At 46.0% G+C, this 26764-nt stretch overlaps 1 protein-coding gene across 1 annotated transcript; it reads right to left on the bottom strand.

Annotated features, from left to right (window-relative positions):
* Nucleotides 1–1326: 1326 nt before the first annotated feature.
* SLX9 (SLX9 ribosome biogenesis factor) lies at nt 1327–23479 on the bottom strand. Its single transcript, XM_042822143.1, has 5 exons — nt 23356–23479; nt 13322–13390; nt 8212–8365; nt 3638–3706; nt 1327–1953 (listed from the first exon to the last, which is right to left on the bottom strand). The coding sequence occupies exons 1-5, from the start codon at nt 23360–23362 to the stop codon at nt 1830–1832; spliced, it is 423 nt and encodes a 140-aa protein (XP_042678077.1). The 5' UTR covers nt 23363–23479; the 3' UTR covers nt 1327–1829.
* Between the last annotated feature and the right edge of the window lie 3285 nt (nt 23480–26764).

The following is a 26764-nucleotide window of genomic DNA, read 5'->3' on the forward strand; positions in this document are numbered from 1 at the left end:
GTGAAACACTGGATGGCCAGCCCCAAAGAGCTGTGTCAGTGGAGTTAAATCCAGTTGGTGCCCACTCACGAGCGATGTCCCCCAGGCCTCAGTACTGGAGCCACTTCTATTTAGCATATTTATTAATGATCTTGACAAGGGGATTGAGTGCACCATCAGTAAGTTTGCAGACGACACCAAGTTGGGAGGGAGTGATGATCCGCCTGAGGGGAGAAAGGCACTAACAGAGGGACCTGGATAGACTGGATTGATGGGCCAAGTGTATGAGTTTCAATAGGGCCAAGTGTCAGGTCCTGAATTTTGGTCACAGCAACCCCAGGCAACCCTACAGGCTCAGGGAGGAGTGGCTGGAAAGCTGCCTGATGGAAAGGGACCTTGTTGTACTTATGGACAGTCTGCTGAACGTGAGCCAGCAGAGTACCCAGGTGGCCAAGAAGGCCAATGGCATCCTGGCTTGGATCAGTAATGGTATGGTGAGCAGGACTGGGGAAGTCATCCTGCCCATGTACTCAGCACTGGTGAGGCCTCACCTCAAGTACTGTGTTCAGTTTTGGGCACCTCAGTACAGAAAAGACCTGGAGGTGCTGGAGCAAGTCCAAAGAAGGGCAACAGGGCTGGGGAAGGACTTGGAGAATATGGCCTATGAGGAAAGACTGTAGGAACTGGGGCTGTTTAGTCTGGGGAACAGGAGGCTGAGGGGAGACCTTATCGCTCTCTTCAAATACATGAAACGTGCTTACAGCAGGAGCAGGGTTGGTCTCTTCTTACTGGTGATAGGACAAGGGGAAATGGCCTTAAGTTGCACCAGGGTAAGTTTAGGGTGGATATCAGGAAACACTTGTTTACAGAAAGGGTTGTTAAGCACTGGAATAGGGTCCCCAGGGAGATGGTTAAGTCACCATCCCTGGATGCGTTTAAAAACCATCTGGATGTGGTGCTCAGGAACATGATTTAGCAGAGGGATGTCAGAGTTACAGTAGTATGGCTAGGCTGTGGTTGGACTCGATGATCTTTAAGGTCTTTTCCAAGCTGAGTGATTCTATGATTCTGTGATTATCGTAGGGCAGGCCAAGCAAGAAACACAAAACATGCCAAAAGGGATATGCATCACTTACTGAAAGCACACGCTCCCAGGGCAGGAAGAAGGCAAGTTTGTGATTTAGACAATCTGTAATTATTATAGGTGTCACATGCTGCAACAGCAGTCTTGCTGTTCACTGCACACAACACGAGAGAAAAAATGTTCTCTTAAGTAATTTTTCCATTGATGAGAATAAGCTCATTTTTCAGTTGGTATTTATCAAAACAAAAGCCAGACAAACTCAGTACTGTATGAAAGTGCGTTTATTCCAAAGCTAAATTCTTCACACAAAACAATGGCTCTGAACAGCAGAATCAGTCCTTACACAGATCTACAACAGCATCCTGGGCTCTAGGGCTTGTGATCTTCAACATTCACAACAGAACTTCTTTTCATAGTAGTCAGCAAGGATTGGAGGGGGCAACAAAAACATCACCTCTGGCACAAATTAAAGAATTGTGTCACCAAAAGAGAAAAAGTGTCAAGACTTTTCACAGGAAGGTTGGTTTGTGCAAATATCTCAGAGCACATCCTGCTCACTGCAGGCTGTTTGCCAAGGAGCAGCCACCACCATCAGGAGGGAACTGCGTTATTCCTGTAGACAGAAAGCAGGACTGTTGGGTTGAATAATATGCTGGACTTTTTCCAGGGACTGAAGTGGCTAATAGGTCACATTCAGGATGCGCCTATTTGTGGTCTGGAGCCTGTGCACCAGCTTCATCGTGCACACTTGGTCCCAGCCGATGCCCTAGAGGGGCTTGCCTTCTTCCTGCCTTAGCCTCTTGGAGAGATGCTCATTGATGACCAAGAGGGGGTGGGCTTTGTATCTGGGATCTGCGATGACCTCATGAAACTGGGCCATTTCTTCTTCTCTGAGGAGAGAAAAAAAATCCCCACACTCAATTGGTTCATGCAAAAGAAACTGAGCAGATAAAAAACAAAAAAACAAAACTCATAAAGCAACAGGCTTCTGTACAGACAGGATTATCTCCAGTGTAAAGCTCAGAAAGAAACAATGCAAGAAATGGACCTTGTTTACCCAAGGGCAATGCTAAAATTGCTGCCAGATCTGTGGAAGCCAGTAGCTTGATCTCATGCCACAGACAGAAACAATCATGCTAGTGTCAACTATCACTTGGCATTTTTTTAGAGCTTCTCCCTAGTAAAACAAGAAAGATCAGGAATATTTGGTAAGTGTGCTCAGAATGAAGACTACTTCAGACCACACGAGAACAAAAGCAGATTCTGCACTTGCAAGCTCATCCACTGACTCTTGTTTATTGCTCAAACATACAGGTTTCCTATGTGCAACACTAGTTAGACACTTTGGTAGGGGCATGAAAGAATTACCTCTATATACTTGGTCACAGCTGTTGCTGTGGAAGTATTCTCCCAAAAAGCAATCAAGCAGGGAGGAACAAGAACAGAGCACAAGGAGTGTAAAAATAAAAAACTGAGCTTTCATGTAAGTCACCTTGATCATGGTCTCTCCTCACTCATGCAGACTCAGCGCCCCATTCCCCTGCCAGACACACATTTCCTTCCTCCCATGTTGTTGTAGATCAGATCAGCAGAGCACTCTTCAGCTTGCAGCAGGCAGCTAGTTCCCTTCCTACTTCATAGAACTGACAGGGACACCCCAGAAGCAGCGATCACAGAAAGCAAACACTGCACAGTCACAGAGCCTAGCTCCAGAAGAGTTGCACTGAGGGGAAATGAAGTTCCCAATGCCTTGTGGTCGTATAAAATATCAAACAGATTATACTAAGGAACAAAGAGTTGCTAGACTTTTTGTGAAATTCCAAGACTTATTCAAAAGTACTTCTTTTGAGTTTCACTTCATAAGAAAAGGTTTGGCAGATGTCAACGCACAGCTGTCCCCACAAGGGATGCAAGGCTTATTACTTAACATCCCAAAGGTACTTCAGCAGAGCAGCTGTAGCACCTCATGCTATGCAGAGGTTAAAGAGATTCTCACCTACACAACCACCGGAGGCTTTCCAGGAGCATATCAGCTAGAGGTGCATGGGCCTTAGGAGACCGAGCCATAGCTGAGTGCTGCAATTCCAAATCAGAGAGCTGAGACAAAGGGCACACCAGCCTGGCTGTGCACACTCACTTGGCTTAAATCAAGTAGGAATGTTTAGTATGGGTTTGTTCTGAAACCCCAGAGATCAAACCCAGGAGGCCAAAGCTAGGATTCTTTTCAGTGGGAAAGGAAAAGCAAACTCTTTCAGGAGTAAACGCAGCTTCCTGTGCTCTCTTACATGTTATATGAGACAGAAGTAAAAGTGGAGTGAATCCATCCACAATTGACTGAGTTTTAGTAGGGTTCTGAACAGGACACCTGCAATGTCCTGCATAAAGGGAACTGGCTGCACAGAGGTTGTGTGATCTTCGTCCTTGGAGAAACTGAAAAGCCAGCTGAGCAAGTGGCTCCTGGTGACTCTGTCTGAGCAGAGTGGTGGACCAGATGGTCTCCAGAGGTCCCTTCCAATCCCAACCATTCTGTGATTTTGAGCAAGAATACCCAACATCTGATAATCAGGAACTTACAAGAGCCTGTGTTTCTGAGCTTGTTTCATCATACAGAAGTCTGCTGGTTCTGCCTTTGCTTTTACATGCCTGTGGAGAGAAGAAACAAAACAGAGAAGAGGTAACTTAGCAATTGCTGTTGAGATGGAAATGGTTCAGTTGCTCTTCAACTGCCTTCCCAGGAAGTACAGGTAATTGTCCTGAAATCATAGAATCATAGAATGGCCTGGGTTGAAAAGGACCACGATGCTCATGCAGTTCCAACCCCCTGCTATGTGCAGGTCACCAACCAGAAAACCAGGCTGCCCAGAGCCACATCCAGCCTGGCCTTGAATGCCTCCAGGGATGGGGCATCCACAGCCTCCTTGGGCAACCTGTTCCAGTGCCTCACCACCCTCTGGGTGAAAAACTTCCTTCTAATACATAACCTAAACCTCCCCTGTCTCAGTTTAAAACCATTCCCCCTTATCCTATCACTATCAACACATGTAAACAGTCATTCCCCCTCCTGTTCATATGCTTTCAAGTACGGAAAGCTACAATGAGGTCTCCCCAGAGCCTTCTCTTCTCCAAGCTAAACAACACCTGTTCTCTCAATCTTTTTTGTAGGGCTCCAGCCCTCTGATCATCTTAGTGCCCTCCTCTGGACTCATTCAGTGTCTTTCTTGTACTGGGGGCCCCAGGCCTGGACACAGTACTGCAGATGGGGCCTCACAAGAGCTGAGTAGAGGGGGACAATCACCTCCCTCTCCCTGCTGGCCACCCCATTTTTAATGCAATTTTTTCCATAGCCAGACGGTAATGGAGATGCAGACTCCTTCCATCACACATTGATGACAACTCTGGAGTCATGACCAAATGGACAGGAGGTAAATGCACTATTTTTATAAATAAAACTGTATCATTTAGTCCTAGAATGATCTTCAGATGATCATACTTGAATCATCTGCTGCTTCTCTCTAACTTCTAGCTCGAAACTATACCACTGCTTAGAGAAAAGATAGCACGGAACTTCCCCACTGGTCACGTATCACCCCTCCACATCTCACGTTCCTTGTTAACACTGCAGAGTTTCAGCATTTGCATGAGCCATTACAGGCATTGAAAGAGAGCTGCCAGTCATGCTGCAGGACTGTCAGTGTTTAAGGCTGCACATGTATTTTAAAAATGGTAGCGTTCCTTTCTCCTTGGAAGCATACATCCTCACCAAAGGTTTGTGAGTTTAAGTTAGCTACCATGTGCAGCTAAGGCACAGCAGCAAGTGCAGATATGCACTCTCTGCAGCCATTTTCTATTGCTGAGCAAAGTCTGAGGAGGTGTAACCCCATCCTGCTCAGGTGCTGAAAGCACATGATGCCTAATGCCAAGCAGCAACAGAAACCTACAACAAAGCCAAGGGACATGCAGAAAAGGCTGTGGGACTTGAAGTGCACTAAGAAGGAAAATTATTGGAAAACTGGACAGCAGGAAAAAAGAGCCACTGAACTAGAACATCAATGGTATGGTGGCAGCTGGTGGATAAAGTTTCTGCATGAAGAAGCTCTGAGTTCAGGGAAGAATAAGACTTCGGAAGAGAAGGAAGGCTCTGCCTGAAGATGTATACTAGTAAAGGACAGCACAAGGTATTGATTACTCCAATATCAGTGCCTACAGCTGCTCCTGTGAAAGGATTCCATGACATAGAGCCTTGGGCAACACAGCAAAACTAAGAAAGAGGGCAGGAGTCTGATCCTCTGCTAAGCCTACGCACCAGGCTCCCAGCACAGCCAGAGCAGGACTGCATTACTCTCCCTGCTTCTCAGAGTGCATTCTGGGAAAAAACCTATCTTCCTCTCTGACCCTAAATCTTTCATTCTTTAATTTTTCCATTTTCTCTTTTCTCTTTCCTACCTGCCCCATGTCTCTTCACCCTACACGGCTTCATCATCTCTCACCACTTGATCACCTTCTGCTCCTCATCTCTCCCTCTGCCCATCCTGGAACATTTTATTTTTCCTCAGATCCCGGTGGACACAAGCTGCTGTAGGCTGCTCTCCTGCTATTCAATTCCACTCCAGCAGAGGATACTGCCAAAGCTGCCTGACAAACCAGACACACCCCAACAAGGCGGATGTACATCAGTCAGCACCCAGCCTACATGAAGACCAGGAGCCAGGCAGTTGATGCCCTCACACTGCTCACATACTCTCAAGGCCCTTTTGAGGTCACCCTAGCACAGCCAGCATTATGCAACAGATCCGTCAGCAGATGAGAAACTGCAATCAGCAAGAGCAGGCAAACAGCCACAGGGTTTGAGCAGTTTGCGTCATGTTGCTGCATCCAGTGGTATAGCAAGACAGTGACAGAACAGACAATCTTTGTATTCATTAACCACTTGGCATGGGGATGGTTTCCTGTTCACCATCCTCATTTGCCTGGATTGCTTATGGCACCACAGAGAAAGCTCTTCACAAGTTGGACAGCAATCCATGCTCACCAGAGCAGGGGCTTGCAGCCTCTGTGGCTGCTTCACGGTGCACCAGCCCACTGAACAAGGAAAGTGTACGGCCACAACCATGCCAGCATTTACAGCTCATGGACTTTGAGCTGATTGCAGTTTATAAACATGAAGCAACCCTCCCAGAGCTCTCTGCTCACTGGCTTTGTAGGTCATACCTAAACCAGGCACCACAATATTCCACAGCAAGGAGCAGTGCAGCACAGAAAGCTTCCTGTTTGCACTGAATCTGCAACTTGCTAACTTTTTTGATGTCCCTTATGTCTCGCAATGGAGATGAATTATTTCCTAACTGCGTTACACTTACCTAATATAGACTATTATATCCCAAGCTTCTCTGTCTCCAACTCTTATCCAGGCTGAGGACTCCTCAGATCACTAAGCGACCCCTTGTGCAGAAGCTGGGCCAGAATCTTCACCATCTTCCTTTCAAGTTCTACTTTATCTTCTGAGGTGGTCCACAATTGCAATCTGCACTGACACTGTGAATTTCTTCTGGGGAAAGCAATGCCCAAAAGAAGCAGTCAACCCATTCTCTCTCCCCCTGTACTTGCTTTCTGCAAACCATTCCCTCCATACAGCCGTGACTTAACCTCCAAGGTGGACAATAAGGAGGGAGAACCACCCCTGAACACAACCTGGAGTCAGATGCCATATATGGTTGGACATGATTGCGGAAAGAAGTCAAAACCAACTGTTTCCACTCAGGTTAAGTCTTGGTCCAGCACTCCACTCCCTTGCAGAACTCTGTCTGTACTTTTGCTGCTCATTCCACTGAGAGGACAGACTGACTGAACGGCCGATTAAAAAAAATGTTATTCAAAGAATTAAGAGCCAAGTTCAGAAAGGAAATATTTTCCCAGGCTTAGATACAAGATACGTAGTTGCTGTTTGTTAGAAGGGTGACTTTCCAGAAGAACAGCACACTGCCAACTCAGTCACGCCCTGTAGTAGCTGGGTCAGTTTCTTTCTGGGGCACCCCACAGCTCACAAGAGGTTCTACGGTCATTTCAGCCTTGATATTCAATCAAAGAAAAGGGTGCTCTGCAAGGCAGCCTTATACTTGGCTATCCTCTAATCCAAATGCTTGCTTAATATGATCAAAATAAGTTTGCAGTTCCAACCCCTACTGAGTAAGTAGAAGTACGAGCATTTGTTCACCACGCAGAGCTCTTCTATTCTGCACTGGGAGATGGAAAAGCATCTGCAGCACTGACTGAGCAGGCAGTGTTGCACCAAAAAGGAGAAAACACAAGGACAATCAGAACACACCCTAAGGCTGGCTGGGATGGCTGAAGCGTGAGTGTCAGAGGATCAGAAATAGTTCTTCTCTTTCAGTACAATAAAGGGAAAAGAAAAACCATCTTGTACTCTCATCCAAAATCATATTCCAAGCCAGCAGGGTGAACAGTGAGTCTGTCTAGACAGTAAATCTCTGCTTTAAGGGCTTGAACTGCTTTGGGAGAAAGCCTGAAGGTCTGGAAGGACAGAACACCGGGCTGCATCATGGTCAGCAGCTCATGCAGGAAGAGAGCAAACAATCCCAGCAGGCAGTACTGTGCTTTGAATCCTAGCTCTCCAGATCTGCTTCCCTCTGTCACACCAGTTAGGTGAATTTGGGAAAGCCATCAACCCCATATTTGCCACCTGCAAAACAAGAATTAGTCCCCTTTAAATACTACAGCCTCCTATAAAATATAAGATTCCTTTTATTGCAGCAAACACCATTTCCTGAAAATGATGAGAACAACCTTCATTATAAAACACATCTCAAGTGCAGATCCACAGGTGAGCTCAGCAGCACTACACTCTGGACGCTTGTGTATCAGTCCTTCCATTCAGAATATCCAGTCCCTCCCAGTCTGTCTCATGCCAAGTCACCTTTAAGCAATACAGTTCTCATAAATGCGGATTCAGAAGGCATATTTTAACTTCTTGCAGCAAGAGTAACAAAAAAAAAGTGAAATGTAGGTGAGGTCCTGTTCTCCTAACTATGGGCCCCAAGCTTGTATTGTTTGTAGCTACAATCTGAGCTGGAAGGTGCTTTAACTTGCAGGAAAAAGGGAAATAACACAGCCCATTACTAAGAGACACATACCTCTTGGATGGCTTCCTGCCCTTGATACCTGTGGTCAGATCAGAGAGCTCAGGCAGGGCTTCCATCAGTGGCTGCATGTCTCCCACAACAGGTGTTACCTTTCGCTTTGCTTCAGCTTTTTGCTTCTGCTTGGCCAGCTTCACACTTTCTATTTCTGAATGAGAAACAATAATTTAATTGGGTAAGTAGAAATGTTTTTCAAACAATGGTCTCCTACCAGAGGCATGCAGTAGACAAAGATGAACTTAATTTCAGTTTTTCACTCAGAATTGGACAAGTCAGTGGGAGGTGTGAACAGAAAGCTGCAGTCTGCTGTGCAGTCCTTGAGGCTCTCTGGTGCAGAAGTGCAGCTGCTCAAGCCTTATGGAATCAGAAACCCCAGCAAAACACATTCTCTTCCACACCAGCCCACAGATGCCTAGCTGGATACCCCACCTGTCCCAGACATCCCTTTACAGTACCACCAAATCAACCCAGCAGCATGTGCAAGCACCCACTTTCTCCTGCCAGGTGGGCCTCGAAACCTGCAGCATTGCCTTGATATTCAAGTAGTTGGGGTGGAGTGAGACACAACGGGAAATCCTATTTTCTCTTCATGCACCCAAGGGAAGCTGCAGCTCCCAAGGCCTCTGCTTGTCACGGCATTGCAGAACTGGAGAGGTTAGACATGATGGAGCAGAACAACAGCAGCTGCACAGCCAAGAGCACTGAGACAGGAAGGCTGTGGGCTTCCAACACAAGGCCACAGAAGCAGGACTGAACCTGCAGTACTTTTAGTGGAAATATGAAAGCAGCCAGGCTACAGAGCACAGGCAAGATGCCACCTGGGATTCTCAGTCTAACCCAGATGATCACGTTCAATAATGCTGAACTGAAACTTAATAGCTAGCTGCTTGCACCTTTAGTATTTTTGTCTTGTTCACCCCCTAACTAAGCTGTTTCAGTCAAAGAGCAATGGTTTCTGATAATGTGTAATATTTATTGCACATGGGTGTTTTTTTGACAATCTGGATTGTAAAAGCTTCTCTGCACAGCAATCCCTGCCAAGAACACAGCTTTCCATTCCACATCACTTCTTTTTATGGTCTGGCTTTATGAGACTGACTACTTCAGTACTTTCATAAATAGCATGCGCTCAAAATTTTCAGACACCTGATTCTGCACAACCATCCCAAATTCTTTTCCAACAGTCTCTGGTGTCTGAGAAGCCATACGATGTGTATATTTTGAAATGTGCATACTTCTAATGTTTGAATCATTACCTAATTTTTTTTCTCTTCTCTAATCTCTCCTACAATGATTTATTGGAACTGAAGAAATCTCCCAAGTTTTGCATTTGCACTACTGGGCTGAACTGTAGTTCTCAGGGTCTTGGCATCCAGTGTCAAGAAAACAGTTCTGGGATAAGAAGAAACAACAAACTCTTGGGAATATTTAGGAAAGCACAGATTTAATGGTAATAACTATCTTCTCAGACAGAAGTAGTTTGACCTGAAATTTTCTATCTTGGTTCCTTACTGAAGAAAAGCTGACATATTTTATTTATTTTCCGCCCAGTTTGTAGCTTTAGAGCCGAGAGGAGAAAAGAGGCCATTTTAAGGGCCAAAACAACATACCTAATCTTGAGTAAAATTGATTCTATGAAGGCATACATACAAGAGGGAGTGATTAAAAAGAGCATAAGAAGCCTGCTCCTAGGCTTTCACCTCCAAAGCAACTGACCATAGCCGTGGGAGCAGTGCTGTCATCTACTTCCAGGAGCATGTCTTCTTACTTACATAAGACATACTTTCTTATGTAGGTCCCATGTAGTCCTTTTATTGTTGATCCTGAATCACAAAAAGCTGCTGAGTGCTTATCTTCCTCTACAGCTTCTGGTACCAGTCAGAGTTAGATACAGGATGCCCAGCCAGGAAGATCTCAACTGTGCACCAGCAATCCTTTCCAATGTTCCCACAAAGTATCAGACACATAGACGAGGAGAAACTTGCATGAGCACAGAATCTGCAAGTTCCAGGCCAGCTGTAAGGACTACAAGAGGTAAGTTTTTCTGCTCAGTGGGGACACTGACTGCACATGTCAACCAAATTTGGAAGTTGATGGCTGATGATAATGAAGTTTCCCTAGCACTCAGGGTATTAAATTACCAGCCAGAGACACCTTCATGGTGACTTGTGCAATCACAGGTTGATGGACTTAAGCTCAAAGTGCAGTGAGAGCTTAGGAGCAGAGAGCATATGGTACCACAGAAAGCCACATTGCTCAATCCCCAACACAATCTGCCCGCAATTCTGTTGGATAGAAGGGTGTGAGGGAAAAAATAGTCTCAAGAATAGCTCCAGGTGGCATAAGGAATCCCTCTGCCATTCCCCATGCCTCAGCAGTATCTCAGAAGCTGACACACACAGGCTGCTTCTGCTGACAGTGCAGACATGCCAGCCAGGTTCATAGAATCATAGAATCACCAAGGTTGGAAAAGACCTAAAAGATCATCCAGTCCAACCGTTCGCCTATTCCCAACAGCTCCCACTAAACCATGTCCCTCAACACAACATCCAGCCTTTCCTTGAACACCCCTAGGGTCGGTGACTCCACCACCTCCCTGGGCATCCATTCCAGTGCCTGACCACCCTTTCTGAAAAGTAATACTTCCTGATGTCCAGCCTGAATCTCCCCTGTCGTAGCTTGAAACCATTCCCTCTGGTCCTATCACTAATGACACGAGAGAAGAGGCTGACCCCCAGCTCACTACAACCTCCCTTCAGGAAGTTATAGAGAGCAATGAGGTCTCCCTTGAGCCTCCTCTTCTCCAGGCTGAACATTCCCAGCTCCTTCAGCCTCTCCTCATCAGCCCTGTGTTCCAGACCCCTCACCAGCTTTGTTGCCCTCCTTTGAACACGTTCCAGAGCCTCAATATCTTTCTCGCAGTGAGGGGCCCTAAAATGGACACAGTACTTGAGGTGCGGCCTCACCAGTGCCGAGTACAGGGGAACAATCACCTCTCTGCTCCTGCTTGCAACGCTGTTTCTGATGCAAGCCAGGATGCCATTGGCCTTCTTGGCCACCTGGGCACACTGTCGGCTCGTATTCAGCCGAGCATCAATCAATACCCCCAGGTCCATTTCCTCTATGCAGTCCTCCAGCCACACCGCCCCAAGCCTGTAGTGTCGCCTGGGGTTGTTGTAGCCGAAGTGCAGGACCCGGCATTTGGCCTTGTTGAAACTCATCCCATTGGCTTCAGCCCAGCTCTCCAGCCTGTCCAGGTCCCACTGTAGGGCCTCGCTACCCCCAGGCAGATCCACACTTCCAGCCAATTTGGTGACATCTGCAAATTTACTGAGGGTGCACTCGATGCCCTCATCCAGGTCATCAATCGAGATATTGAAGAGGACAGGCCCCAGCACCGACCCCTGGGGAACACCACTCACGACCGGTCGCCAGCTGGATTTGACTCCATTCACCACCACTCTCTGAGCCGGGCCCTCCAGCCAGCTCCTCACCCAGCCGAGAGTGTACCCATCCAAGCCTCTGGCTGCCAGCTTCTGCAGGAGAATACTGTGGGAGACAGTGTCAAAGGCTTTGATGAAGTCTAGGTAGACCACATCAACAGCCTTTCCCTCATCCACCAGATGGGTCACTAGATCATAGAAGGAGATCAGGTTGGTCAAACAGGACCTGCCTTTCACGAACCCATGCTGGCTAGGCCTGATCCCCCGGTCACCCTGCACATGCCGCATGATCTCCCTCAAGACAATCTGCTCCATAACCTTCCCTGGCACCGAGGTCAGGCTAACAGGCCTGTAGTTCCCTGGATCCTCCTTACGATCTTTCTTGTAAATGGGAGTCACATTGGCAAGCCTCCAGTCTTCTGGGACCTCACCAGTCAACAGGGAGCGCTGACAGATGATGGAAAGCGGCTCGGCTCTCACCTCTGCCAGTTCCCTCAGCACTCTTGGGTGGATCTCATCTGGCCCCATTGACTTGTGACAGTCCAGTTGGAGCAGTAGGTCTCTGACTGCTTCTTTCAGAATCACAGGGGTGTTAGTGTGCTCCCCAGCCGAGATTATCAGGTCAGAGAGAGGAGTATCCTGAGGATAACTGGTCTGACTTTTAAAGACAGACGTAAAGAAGGCATTCAGAACCTCTGCCTTTTCTGCCTTTTTCTGCCTTTTCCTTATCCTCAGGTTGGGGATATGTTCCCTGCTCCACGAGGAAGCAACAGCAAGCCTCTTGTACACCTCTGGAAAGGTCTCCATACAAGACCATCTCTAATTGCCTTGCAGGATGAGGCTCCTTGACTTGACTCACATTAGCATCTGCAAGTGAGTCTCACTCAGAGCTGCACAGAGAAAGCACAAGTCTAAAGACTTTAGACTTGAGCTTTAAAGATTACTCAGGACATCAAGCACATTGCAGATAACTAATTGGAGTCTGTACATCTTGCCAAGAAAGTTGCAGCAAAAACACAGACACTCTTCCCATAACAAACAGCAACATTTCAGCCATGGGCTGGGTTTGTTTGGTTCTTATTTCATAGCCTCTAGAAGTGCAAGTCAGTCTGGTGAGTAGGTTCATTGGGGCATGTGGGGCAGTAACACAGCCAGCAAAGAGACATCCTTTGTGGAAAAGCAGAAGGTCCCACTGCAGAGCTCCACTACTTTTCTCAGAGGCCTGGGAATAGCCGGTGGGGCTCAGCTCCAGGCTGTCCTACATCCACAGGATGCTATTAGCCCATGACTGCACAGCTGGTCATAACTGTACAGGAGCTTGAAAAGGTTCAAAGAAACCTTTTCAGACCTACACTGGTACAACATCTTTCTTGGATAAATGAAGGGTTTTAAGTAGTCACAATGCACGTGGAGGAATAACATAAACAGGTTGGGGTAAAGAGTCAACCTTAGTGTTAAATGCCCTTTGAATTCAAGAAAAAAAAACACCAGGGACTTTTTTCCCCATTTGCTGAGGAGCAGGCTTGAAGACTTTTGAGAAGCATTCAGCCCCCCTGGCCAATCTGTTGTCCTGCCACAACCCAACACTTTCACCTGCAGACAGAGGAATCCAGCAATCACCTCGAAGTGCCCCCCAATTCAGCAATGCTTTGGGTACTTACTCTGTAGCCATCTTTCTTTCCTCAGCTTCATTTTTTCTTTTTTTGATAGAAGTGTTTTTTCTTCCAAACCTAGAGAAAAAGGGAGATGTGAGTGAGATGAGGACTGGTTCTGTACACCAGTTCTCTGTTGGGCTCATCATAAAGACAGATTAGCAGAAGCAGCAGCACTGGCACTGTTTCCTTAGGCCAGCTAGTTATCTTTGAGAAAGGCTTCTCAAGAGAACTCTCCCTCTTCTTGTCTGCATTCTCACAGTAACCAGGCCTGAGCAGCTGACATCTCCTGAAAGCTAGCCATGACTTCTGATCACTCCCCAGGTGTCCACGCAGTGAGATGAGTTGCCACAGATCTCAGTTAGGCATTATTTCCTTGTTGAGACTGCATGAGCAGCAGGACTGCATGATTGCCAAACCAAGATAAACTCAATAAACCAGTGAGGACAGACTTGGAGAGCCTACAGTTACCAGAAGTAGAAGCAAAAAAGCTAGTTTCAATCTGAAAATGTGCAGATCAATAGAACCATAAAGATGAGTAACACACTGTGGGCACATGAGGACTGAAGGAATGGCTTCCTGACGTGGCTACTGTGAGCAGCAGCCCATCCTCCATATCTGCCCAGACAGCATGTGGCAGGCAGCAGGACTGGGAACAGCCTGAAAAACACAGGTCTGTGGATCAGAAAAAGGCTCACACACACTCCATACTAATTTCAGTATCTCTAAAACAGCTGTTGCTCACTGATTTCCAATACCAAGGGGAAAAAAAAGAGAAGTTTTTATTGGAGATGCATTGCAGATACTATACAATTTTATCTTATCTTTAGTGTTTAAAAATAAATGTTTAGTCAACTTTTCTCCTGAAGCATCCCGTAAATACTGCTACAGGAATGCTAGTAGAGGAATAAGCTCCTCAAATACTGCTTCTCTCAGCTTTGGCTATTCTCAAGCCTGAAAAGGAGAAAAAAAAAAAAAACCCTTCAAAGAAAATTCAAAGAAATTGGATAAATGAATTCAATAGAACTCTGAAAACATTTCACTGATGACTTTTCTGAAGCTTCAAATCTTGCACAATGATTTAAATAAAAGCTGAATCAACACTTAACGACTCAATGCAGGAAGATCAGAAGCAGCCTGATGGGGTGGGGAGACCATTTCAGAAGGGTAACAAAAACAAGTTGAGTTTGAGTTTCCAAAGGACACAGCGAATCCAGCTGTTGTTTTCATTGCCTCTTGTCCCACAAAACAATGTTAGTGCAATTAATGTACCTAAGAAGTAAGAAATAAAACCATACCTAAAACAACTGACTTAGATAAGCTGCCATCAGCTGCCCCCTTCCCTGTGATTTAGTGGGCTCTGGGACTCCTTTGAGTCTCCCCACCAAGTTGTCTAAACCTTGGGCTGTAGCCCCCAGAGGCCCCTCTGCAGCCTAAGGACAGCTGAGTGCCAGCAGCCTGCTGCTTGCCTTCCTGAAGGCTACCTGCCTTCATGCGTCTGACTTCTGCTCCAGTCAGGATTAGTGCTGTATATAGCAGCAAAGATCCAGACCAAGATGTGCACATAGCATCTGCCTCCTGCTGTAGCTGCACAGCCACCACAACCAACATCCCGCTATCCCCATCCAGCACTGCAAATCCCTACGATTTCACTGCCCAGGAAGCAAGGACGGATCAAGGAGGTCAAAATGTGAACAGCAAAACTGCATCCCAGCAGTGTGTGAGTGGCTGCTGGGACTGGAAGCTTCTTTCTCCCTGTACTTTGTGCAGACCCTGGCTGTTTGAGCACTGCCAGCTTTGGAAAGCAGCGGTGCTGTAGTGACATGTCCCCTTGTCTGAAAACATGCTCATTACTTCATTAGAAAAACAGTGCCAAGTGGGATTTGTTAGTGAAAAAAATTTCAGCCAGCTGGCCAATTCTAGTAATAACATCAATTCTAATATTTTTTTTTTTCTCCCTAAACAGCAGCAGAACATTTAAGGAAACACAAAAGCTGTTTTCTTGGCAAGAGCCCAAACTCTTCGCCAGCAGGAGGACTGAGGACTGAGTGCCTGCAGCCGCAGCAATGTGGGGTTATGCAGGGATGGGCAGCAGAGCTGAAGCCCCAGGGCTTTGCAGCTGTCTGGAAAGAGCTGCCTGTTTGCACCACCGAGGTTCCAGCCTCCTTGTGCCACAAGGCATTCAGCTCCAACCTGGGAAGGTACAGGAACCAGACCAGCTCATCAGTCCCCACCCCAGGGAGGGCACTCCCTCTTCCAATCGTGTATAGGGCACAGCTAGTCTGTATCAAGCCCAGTGCTGTGCAGGAACAGCACTGCATATTACACACGTTTTCATTCCAAGCATCCTTCCTCACCCATCACAAGGGTGCCTTTTGCTTTTCTTTTTTTTTTTTGGCGCTGGAAGTTGCCAAGTGGTATTTGGCAAATTCCAGTCACAGCACCAAGTGCCAAAGCTGGTGGAAAATCCCTGGAGAGCTGCTCTTAGCCGGGAGGCAGCATTTGGTTAGTTAATTAACAGTGCAGGCTGTCCCCAGGTAGTCTTTATTTTTATTTAGATTGCAAGTACCTCTGAAATCAGAGCCAGACTGCAGATCCATTTGAATTATTTTTCCATTAAATCAGAAGTGCTCAGGTCCCCATCTCTCTCCAGCCCATTCTACATGTAATTTAACAAATGCTGTCTTTGAAACTTTGTTCATGGGGAAAAAAGGATTATCAAAGCCACCTACCTTAGCTGAGGTAAGTTTACACATTGCAAGTTTGATAATTATTCCTTTTAATGAGGATGTGTTTTCCTTCCCTCTGATCACCTTAAACATATGCAGATTGAAAAACAGCAACATATTTTTGTCCACTGCAGCAAGAGTTTTATACTATCCCTGGTGACCCTCAAGATTCTGCCTGCATGTCACAGTTACTTCCACAAAATTTCACTTCTAAATAGTTATGGGTTGGGCTTTTAGGCTGTTGTTGTTGTTCTTAAAGGACTGCTGTCTCAGTCTTTACACAAAAAACATATACAGCCGCAAAACACATACAATCCAAATTTATCATTTCTAGGCATTCAGAAACAAGCCCAGCATAGGTATGGGGCTAGGCTAAAGGCTTCTTCCAGGGTCTCACTTTGGACAGCACAATGAAGAATGTGCAAACATGGCCCTTTGCAGGCATTTTTGAACAGTTCCAGGCAATCATGCAGCTTCAAGGACTCAGTTGTGAGCAAAAATATCAGACATAAATCTGCACCTGTGCTACACTGCACTGTAACAGAGAGTTCTGCAACACTGGCATCTGTTCCCTCCTCACAAAGCTGCAGTGAAGCACCAAGTCCCCTTCTGGTAAGAGCTATTAAAAATCAGCAGATAGCATTATGCAGCATTCCCAGAACTCGGGTGATAAGTAACAGTGAAGCTATTGCTGCTCAAAACATAATGTTTTGGCAAATATTTTGGGTACAGTATAAATTGTAGTTAAACAACAACAGATGTGTTAATTTCAGCCCCAGTTGGTTAACAGCAGCAAAAATGAGCAAACGCCTACGGGAGCAGAATAAGTCCCCTGAAGAAATTCAAAGTTTGCATCCAAACACAGAAGGCTGAGTGGGTTTTCTGGCTGTTGTTTTTTTTCATTTGCTTGTTTAATATAGCACAGCATCACTTGTAAATTGCCTGCTACCCTTTTTCACTGAAAGGGCCTGGGGGCTAGCAAACCACTGCAGCATTTCTCCCCAGCTCCCAGTGAAAACACAATTGTGATGCGACCTGGCAGATGCCCATGCAGAATGTTAAGAGTGCCAGAAAGAATGTCAGCCAAATGTCCCCAGCAATGAGGTACTGGCTGCAGCAGCGCTCCATGGCTGTCCTCACCCTGCCCGGAGGCTGAGATCCCAATGAGGTGACCTCCATCTCCACTACTCCAGAACCAGGGTACATGGGACTGGTGGGATCTGGACCTGAGGTGGCAAGGCCAGCAGTAAGGGGCTGATATTCAGCCTCTTTGCTCCCTTACTCTCAGAGAAGCTCCCACAGACTGCTTGGTGCAGTGGCTTTTACCCAGCCCAAGTCCTGCCATCCTGAGTACGCTCTGAAAACAGCACTGAAGAGAAGATGACAGCCCGTCATCTTCTGGGACAGGACAGCTTTCACCATGGATACAGCATTTGCTTTTTATGTTCCAAAACAAGCAACATTATTTTTGATTGTGTTTTATCATTACATCAGCATGCGAGCTTTCCTTCTTCCCCCACTGAGAGAGGCATCCTATTAAAAATGGGATCTGTGTTCCTGATCCTTTCAGCTCCCCTGGTTAAGCAAAGCCTCCTTCCAAACTCCACTTCACACTCAAACCAGGAGGAGCAACATGACTCACATCCTTGCACTTACGCCGCACCTCTGTCAGGCCTGGGAAACATTCCTGGGCTGCATCCAGCTTCAACAAGGGCACAAAACCTCCCTCTGCAAAAGACTCATCTCCAGCTAGCCTCAACCAGTGACAGCCCTGAGGCCAGAGCAGATCCCTTTGGGGAGGTGGCCAAAAACATACAACGTGCACAGCAGTCTGCAAAAATAAACTCTGAAGACAAACTGTCCTCCCAAGTTGCATTTTCAGCAGCCCCAGCCACTTCAGAGAAGAGAAGCAGCTGGGCTTTCTGGGCTTTCCTCATCCCAGAAGAAGCCTGAGGATCAAGACTTAAAGAAGTGCAAGATTGGAAGCAAGGCAGGAGGGTGCTTCAGGCAGCACCAGGGGTACCACCGAGCATTCTCTACAGGAAATGAGTCTGAACTGCTCAAGTTATTCTTTAGGAAATACACACTACTGCAACTCTGCCAGCTCTCAGGTTAGAAAGCTGATGAACTTATACACCAGAATCAAGCACTACCACAGAGGCAAAGCAGCTTCCTCTGCTGTAATTCAGACAATGGTGCTACACAAAGCCTTTATTAAGTCCTGACTCTATGTGGGGACACACCATGGGAGCACTTCACTTCCCAAGGGTGCTCTCCTTCCCCAGGAGACTGCAGCCAGCCCTACTACAAGTTCCTCAAAGCAGCAGCACACACACCCCTTGGGTGTGCACCCAGTGCCCTTGATTCCTGGTCCCACTGGGAAGGAGATGTGGTCCAGCTGGATCTGCAGCTGGTTCCACTGTCAGATCCCTACGTTGTCCACGGAAGCCCAGCAAGTTGTTCTTCCTCCTCCTCCTCCCCTCCTGTATTCAGATTGATTGTGAAACAGCTCAGGTTCTCAGGGCATGAAGCAGTCTGGGTCACATGTGGTAGATGCCAGAACTCGGAGCAGCCACACTGCTTTTCTACCATTCCCATCTCTGCCACAAACATTTCTGGCTTATTTCTTTCTCAAGTTTTGCAGAATCTGACATTTTTTCAAATGCAACAGAAAAATAAATTTCTGCTCGCATCAGCAAGAAAGCTGGCAGACATAGTTTCTAAAAAAAATCCCCAGAGACCTGAGAGTTTAGGCCCTCAGCAATCATTAGCATTGTCACTTGAAATCCAGGAAGAAAACTAATTCCACTGTGGTGCAGAAAGTGCCACTCCTTTATTCCTCGCAACATGCACCAGGTGACATGACAAGCAAGCGCACCCTCTCAGAGTTCAGGATCTACATTTGAACAGTTCTGACATGCATATGCAGTTCGTTGGCATACAAATCCATTCTTTTTCAAGGACTCAGATATGTGCTAATGTGCCTTTGGATGCCCAGTGCTACATAGGGTGGTCGGCTGCCCACCTATTACTTCCCATTTCCCACCATCAACTTTACTATGGGACCTCTGACCCGCTGCCATCCACTCTCCCCATTTGGAAGATTCCCATTGATTTTTAGGACACAGTGAGCCACTTTTCAACAACAGTGCATGTGGAGCCCGAGGGAAATGTCCTTGCACCGCTTGAGGCAAAAGATATATTATTCTATTATGTCCCCAGCACAAAATTATTGAGGAAAACAAGATATTTGCCCACTCAAGCTGAAATATAAAGGTTTCAGAACTATCACTCGTGGATTCCTTTTGCTAAACTAGTATACAGGTTCTTAAACTAATGTACTAATCCTATTGGTAAACAAACCAACCTGTATTAGCAGGCAGCCTCAAATGCCAAGCTTCTAGTCATGTAAATTAAAAATATGTATCTCATTTCCCAGACTGTATGTTGTGGCACAATGAAACTTATACAGGGGTCTCTGTTTTTATACTTTCCTTGTGCAAAAGTGACTCACAAAAGTAGTCATGCCTTCAGAACTAAAGGATTACAGAGTCAGAACTAAAGGATTACAGAGAAAAGGAAATCAGCCACGGGAAGAGGTAGTGATGAACACCTCAACGGATGGAACACATTTAAAAGGCCTGGGGAAGAGAGCCTACCACTGATCTTAAAGACGTACTGCCAATGTAGGCCACACACTGCTATGCGGTACTGGGAATCTCTCTGCTGAATTTGATGTGGAACCATCACACACCTAGTTAAAAGATTCCTGCACAATTAGTGGGAAAGACCAAAAACAAACTGAAAAGGTTACACCTGATTGCTCCCTTAACAGCTGCTCAGAGTAGTTTTCCAGTTTGTTTTCCTGACAGAGCATTAGAAGAACTGAAAACTGGAGCCCGAGCTCTACTGCAAACATGCAGACCCTCATGACCCTCCTTCTGAGCTGCTTGGCACAACGTGGCCCATTCTCTTTAAGGCTACCCTCAGATTACCTTGCAGGAAGGAAGGCTCCCGACTCTGAAAAAAACCTGTCCTTGCAGAAACAGTTTTTGAAAAGTCACCTTGGCAACCAAATTCCTTCCAGCATGCATACAGAAAGCAAGGACTCATGGGTTTTTTGCCATCACTACCTGAAAACAAGGTACTGAGGCACAGAGTAGTGCCATTGTCAGCTGCCTACCAAAGGTTTTTAAGATTTCTAAAAAGAACCAAGGGCACTACTGAGGTGGATTGCCAAAGCAGACTCCAGGGAGCTCACAGCAAAGCACAATATGGGCAGTCCAACAAGACCCCATCTGCAGAGGATAAAAACTTACATTTTAACAACAAAGAAAAACCTGTACTTGTGTTGATATTGCACTTTGGATGGGGAGTGGTGGGAAGAGCAGAGAGATCCAATAAAAAATAGTTTCTGCAAGGGCTTAGACAGCTGCAAATATCTGGAATGAGGTTTACTAAGACCAAAAGTGATTCGTGTTTACCAAAGTGGAGTTTCTAACCTTAGGACTTACTAAGAGAGACAGAATAGCAAAACATTGCGAAACTTTTTGACACTGCCTTGTAGGTTTGTATTTTAAGAGATTTTCCCCAAAATACTGTCTCCATACCTGCTAATAAGATTACATTTGACTTCATTCTCCTTTGAGAAATTTGAGAAATCAGTAGTTCAGTACTTTCTACAGCATTAGATTATGCAAGACCTCAATCTGACAGTACGCTATTGCAATTTATGCAAAATTACCTTAATTTGCTTACCATTTAACTGTACATTAGCTACTAGATAACCAAGTAAGCATTGTCTATAGAAGTTTAGCATCAAAAGCAAAGAATAAAAATCCACACAAAAGCTAGGCGCGCTGGAAATACTTGATTCTTCTGCTCACACAGCATCTGCTATATCTTTCCTCATCCAGAGAGAGACAGGTCATGAACACACACATAAACATCTTCTCTGATCGTTACCTGAGCTTAGGATCTCAGCACTGCTGACTTTGCACGAAGTTGTCTGAAACTGTAAGCAGCAGCTTCACAGCACTTGGAGGGCACGCAGAGTACTCAGTGTGCTGCTAGCTTTGCCACACCTCACTTTCTAAGTGCTTTCTCAGCCTCTTGGAAGAGTCAGGGCTGTCCAGTCATACTTGTTATTGCGTTCTCAAGACATTGGTTTAGCAGTGACCCAGCCGAACAGCCTTTCGTCTCCTAGCTTTGACTATAGGCTGATTGCCCATCTCCATTTCTCCATTTCAGTCCTCAGCTTCTGAAGAGTTCCCTTAATGGGACAGCACATGAAAGCTTCAGTTTTATCAAAAATGCTGTTCTGACTGTTTATACTTCAAACAATTTTGTACCTCATGTAAGTCATGCACAAGAGTTTTAGACATAACTGATGTTTGTTCATGTGTTCTACGAACACATCTGCATGCTTACAATAGCTGCATTTTAACTACAGATATTCTTCTCAAAATACCCTTCAGAGAACCTCATTTTACACTGCATTTTTGTCAGTGCTAAGGCAGTGCTTAATGGAGTGCTGAGAAAGGAAAGAGGCAGAGAACAATGGGGAAGATGGGGAAAAATAAGTACTTAAAGATGGTCATGTGAACTGAAAAAGCACAGAGAATGAAATTTCCAAGGTAGAAATACTTCACCACCACTGCACAAGACCAGTACCTAGGAGGAGTTGCACAGTTCTTTCCTGATCCTCAGCAGCAGACACGGCACATTATGTGTGGAGTTTCACCTTCTCCCTTACTTTACAGGGAATATGCTTCAAGGGTTAGTTGGTTCATTTGTTGAAGCGCTGAGTTTGTCCCATTCTCCTGATCCAGGTTTAGCATCTGCAGCAGTTTTTTCCTCCCTCTACTAAAAAGGTCAAGTAAAAAAGACAGGACATGGGAGAGATGCAGACAGAGTATCACCTGCAATTATTTCTGTCGAGTACACCACATTGAAATCAGAAAGGACAGCATTCACCGTGCAACTCTTCAGAACATCTGTCTGGAGGAACTCTACCTTACCTGAACACCAATTCATGAGGGTGCAGCTGCTAGGAAGAGCTGCACCATAACCTTTTCTCAGAAGGGAATCAAAGATAAGAAGCAGGAGGAGATTCAGGGCTCAGCCCTTCCTGTACTGCTGAGCAGAGGCAGCAGTATGCTTTATTTGACATGAAGAATTGTAGAAAGAAGAGGGATAAAACAGTCACATAGATAAACATACAAAACTCGAGACAAAGCTGCACCTTCAGTTCTCTCTTTGCATCTATTTCTATGTACACGCACATAAAGGTGTAAAAGGAGATGCTATTTCTCCAGGAACATGCAGCTTAAGATTCCCAGATTACTTCAGAGGCCAGAAGAGCCACTCTGACCCTTCCCCACAAGGAATTTACCAGAGAAGCACCCAGAAAAGCGAAGCTGTCAGAACAAGCCACGCATTCAAGTGTGACACAGAGTTAACTGTGACAGCACTGACATCCCTGGGCTGAGAAAGTTTGGGGTCAGTCATCAGTGTTTTCCATAGTGCACAGTGCCACTGAATGAAGCCCCCTGTGCATACACGGACATGCTGCAGCTCAGCATGGGTTATGCTAACACCCTGATAATAGGTGGTAAATTCCTCCCCCTGCTTGGGAAAACCTGTTAATCTGGTACACAGTCCAAAGTAGCTCATTTTAAATTCCAACTTATTCAGTATTTAAGGAAATGTGCACAGAGATTTAAGAACTACCAAAACCCCTTTGTTTTTATGCTCTTTGCTTTAACTCGTTCACTTGGAAAATGCGATGCTGCAAAACAAAACAATTACAAAGTCTTTTCCCCATCCTCTCTGACAATTCTTCACAACCAACGCAGGTTTGCCCATGGAATTTCAGGAGTTTTTCATTAGGAAATGCAAATTGGGAACAATTTTATAAAGGAAAAAAACATCTCTAAGATTCTCCCATAGTAACCAGACATTCTGCAGCACAACCCACACCCGGCACCTTATACACAGTCAGAAGTTACTGTATTACACAACTGGATTGAAAAACAATTACGCAAAGCTGTGTGTTTTAACAGACACAAGCAGTATTTCTCCAAAAGGGGAAAGCTACACAGCAACCTGTTTTATAAGTGGTATTTCTAACAATAAACTCCCACGCCCTTCCCCAAGCAATGCACAAGCTTAGCGTGCATTTTATAGCTACTTCCAATCTCCGAATATAAATTTCTCCCAGCATTCATGTCCTACAAGTCAAGTACTGGCCAGCCCTCTCCATACAGAACACGATGTACCACAGGCACTGAGGTCTTCAACTCTACAGCCTACCTGCCATACTGTGGGACACTCTGACTTATTTGAAAATTCTTCTGGCTGGTTTGTCCTCTTGGCTGAGACTAGGTCAGTTCACAGAGAGGAAGACTGGCTGGTTATAACAACTGCATGCTTGCAGCTGAACACTGGGCTTTTGCAACACCACAACTGTGCTGATTTGAACAGAAACACAATTGGCTAGCCAAACCTCTCAGTAGGTCTAAGGGAGGTGCAGGACTCTAAGCAGAGCAGAGGCCACAGGAAGGAAAGACAAATTTATTTATTTGTACTTTCTGTAACACAAGGCCTGGCTGAGGAAGGCACTTTACAGCAACCAATTGCTCAGCTCCCCAGTCAAGTCAATCCCTTTCCACGCAAGCAAGAGGAATGGTAGCATCTGAATTCCCTGAAAGATAAGATAATAACTAAGTACTTGAGCCTGGCTTCCAGCAAACTGAGGATTTAGAAGTACCAACTGGGGTGGTGCAGTGTTTCTCCTGGAAACCTATGGCCAGAAGAGAATAAAGATAAAAAACATGAAGAGGCAGCATTAGCAAGATGCAATGCCCAGACCACCACGGAGGGACCCTGAGCTCTTAGAAAACCAAGGTGAAGGCAAACAGTGCATACATGCACACAGTGATAGTTCAGCTGGTAGGTAGCAAACGTTTTGCAGTGACATACTGTTACATAATTAATAAACTAATTTGACTGCTGAGTGCACAGTGATCAATACTTAATCATATTCCCAGGCTATACAATGTCAGTCAAAAATTGAATTGAGTAGACAGTGCAGATACTTAACTTCAGGGTATAAAACAAATCCATTTCAAGAGCAGCACGAAGTGGCACTTACAGAGGAGAATGTCCAGAGCAGAGACCAATTACATCTTAGATGTCTTCACAATAAAGGAGGAAGCAGAACTTAGCCATGAGGGTCAGAAAAATGCCTCAGTCCACAGTCTGTCCAAATCCCTCTATAAGGCCTTCCTACCCTCAGGCAGATCGATGCTTCCTTCCAACTTGGTGTCATCTGCAGACTTACTAAGGGTATACTGAATCCCCTAATCCAGATCATCAATACATATTAATATTGTGGCTATTGATGACTACAAGCTGTCCAGAAGGGACAGGTGAGAAAGGAGGTGAGGAGGCATTGTCCTCTACATCAGAGAAGGAATAGAGTGAGAAGAGCTGTCTCTAAAGAATGACCATGAGTAAGATGAAAGCTATTGGTGAGAGTTACAGAGACAACAAAGGGAGTGCTGTGGCTGGGGTCTACTACAGGCCACCTGATTAAGCCTTCTTCCTCCAGCTACAGGCTCTCCAGTGATCCTCCAGTGATCACTGGCTCTCATCCTGCTGGGGGCCTCCAAGCACCCAGACATCTGCTGGAGAAGTAGCACGGTAAGCTGCAGGCAGTCCAGGAGGCTCCTGGAATGCATCAAGGATAACTTCCTGAGCCAGGTAATAGACAGCCCCAACAGGGGGATGCAATGCTGGACCTATTGCATACCAACGTGAGCAAACTGAATGGTGGCATCAGGATTGGAGGCTGCCTGGGCTGTAGTGACCATGAGATGGAGGAGTTTACACTTCTGAGGGATGTGGGACAAAGAGTAAAAACAGAAAGCTTAGTTTTAGGAAAGCCAAAATCCAGCTCTTCAGAGAGTTGGTCAACAAAACCCCTGAGAATCCGACCTTAAGGACAAGGGAGCGGAGCAGAGCTGGCTGGTCTTTAAGGAAGCTTTCCTTAGGGCACAAGAGCTCTCCATACCCAAGTATAGAAAGTGAGGAAAGGAAAGCAAGATACCAGCACAGCTGAACTGGGACTTGCTGGTCAAATGGGGGAACAAGAAGAAAATGCATGTGTGGTGAAAGCAGGGCGAGGAATCTGGAGGAGTATAAGGATGCTGCTAGGCTGTGTTGGGATGGGTTCAGGAAAGCCCAGGCTCAACTGGAACTGGACTTTGCAAGGGGCACAAAGAAGAATAAGCCTTATATAGGTACATCAACCAGAAAAGGAATGTCCAGGAGGGTGTACAAACAAGAAAAAGGTATTCATCAACCTTTTTGCCTCAGACTTCCCTAATGGCTGCTCTACATAAAGCCCTCAAGCAGATGGTTCAGAAGGCAGGAAATGGGGGAACAATGCTACTTTCACTGCAAGTGCAGATCAGGTTCGTGACCACCTGAGGAACCTGAACATCCAAAAGTCTATGGGTCTCAACGTGAAGCATCCCTGTGAAGTCCTGAGGGAATTAGCTGATGCAGCTGCCAAGACATTCTTGATGGTCTCTGAAAAGTCATGGTAGTCAGGTGAAGTCCTTGGTGACTACAAAAAAGGCAATGCCATACCCATTTTCAAGAAGAGTAAAAAGGATGACCCAGGAAACTACTGACCCATTAACCTCACCTCAGTGCAGGGGAAGATCATGGAGGAGATCCTCCTGGAAGCTATGCTAAGATACGTGGAAGACAGAGAGGTGATAAGGAAGACCCCGCACGGTTTCACGAAGAGCAAGCCCTGCCTGACCAACTTTGTGGCTTTTTATGATGGCATAAGTGCATCAGTGAACAAGGGAAGAGCCACTGATGTCATTTACCTGGCTTTCAGTAAGGCCTTTAACATGGTCTCCCACTACATCCTCTCAAATTGGAGAAACGTGGATTTGATGGGTGAACTGTTTGATGGACGAGGAACTGGTTGCAAGCTCATACCCAGAGAGTGGTGATAATGGCTCAGTGTCTGGATGGAGATAAGTGATGAGTAGCCAGTACTGAGACTATTGCTCTTTAACATCTGTATCAATGACAACAACAATAGGATCAAGTGTGCCCTCAACAAGTTTGAGAACAAGCTGTGTGGTGCAGTCAACATTCCCAAAGGAGGGGATGCCATCCTGAGGGACCCAGACAGGCTCAACTACTGGGCCAGAAGAATTCAGCAAGGCCAAGTGCAAGGTCTTGCCCACGGGTCTTGGCAACCCCCACTTACCAATACAAACTGAGGGATGAAAGGATAGAGAACAGCCCTGTCAAAAAGTATTTGGGGGTATTGGTGGATGGCATATGGACACAAGCCAGCACTGTGCCCTTGCAGCCCAGAAAGCCAACTGTACCCTGAGCTGCATCAAAAGCAGCGTGGTCAGCAGTGCAAGTAAAGTGATCTGCTCTGCACTGGTAAGATCTCACCTGGAGTGCTGTGTCCATATGTGGAGTCCTCAGTACAGGAGACACACAGACCTGTTGGAGCATCTACAGTCCTCTGGGCCATCTACAGCCTCTTTGGGCCACAAAAATGATTCAGGACATAGAATACCTCCCCTATGAGGACAGACTGAAAGAGCTGGGGCTGTACAGCCTGGAGAAGAGAATGCTCTAGGGAGACTTGGTAACATCCTTTCAGTATCTGAAGGGAGGC

Source organism: Centrocercus urophasianus, unplaced genomic scaffold, assembly GCF_019232065.1.
Source record: "Centrocercus urophasianus isolate 14NV4802_14NV808 unplaced genomic scaffold, USGS_Curo_1.0 seq_20, whole genome shotgun sequence".
Lineage (NCBI taxonomy): Eukaryota > Metazoa > Chordata > Aves > Galliformes > Phasianidae > Centrocercus > Centrocercus urophasianus.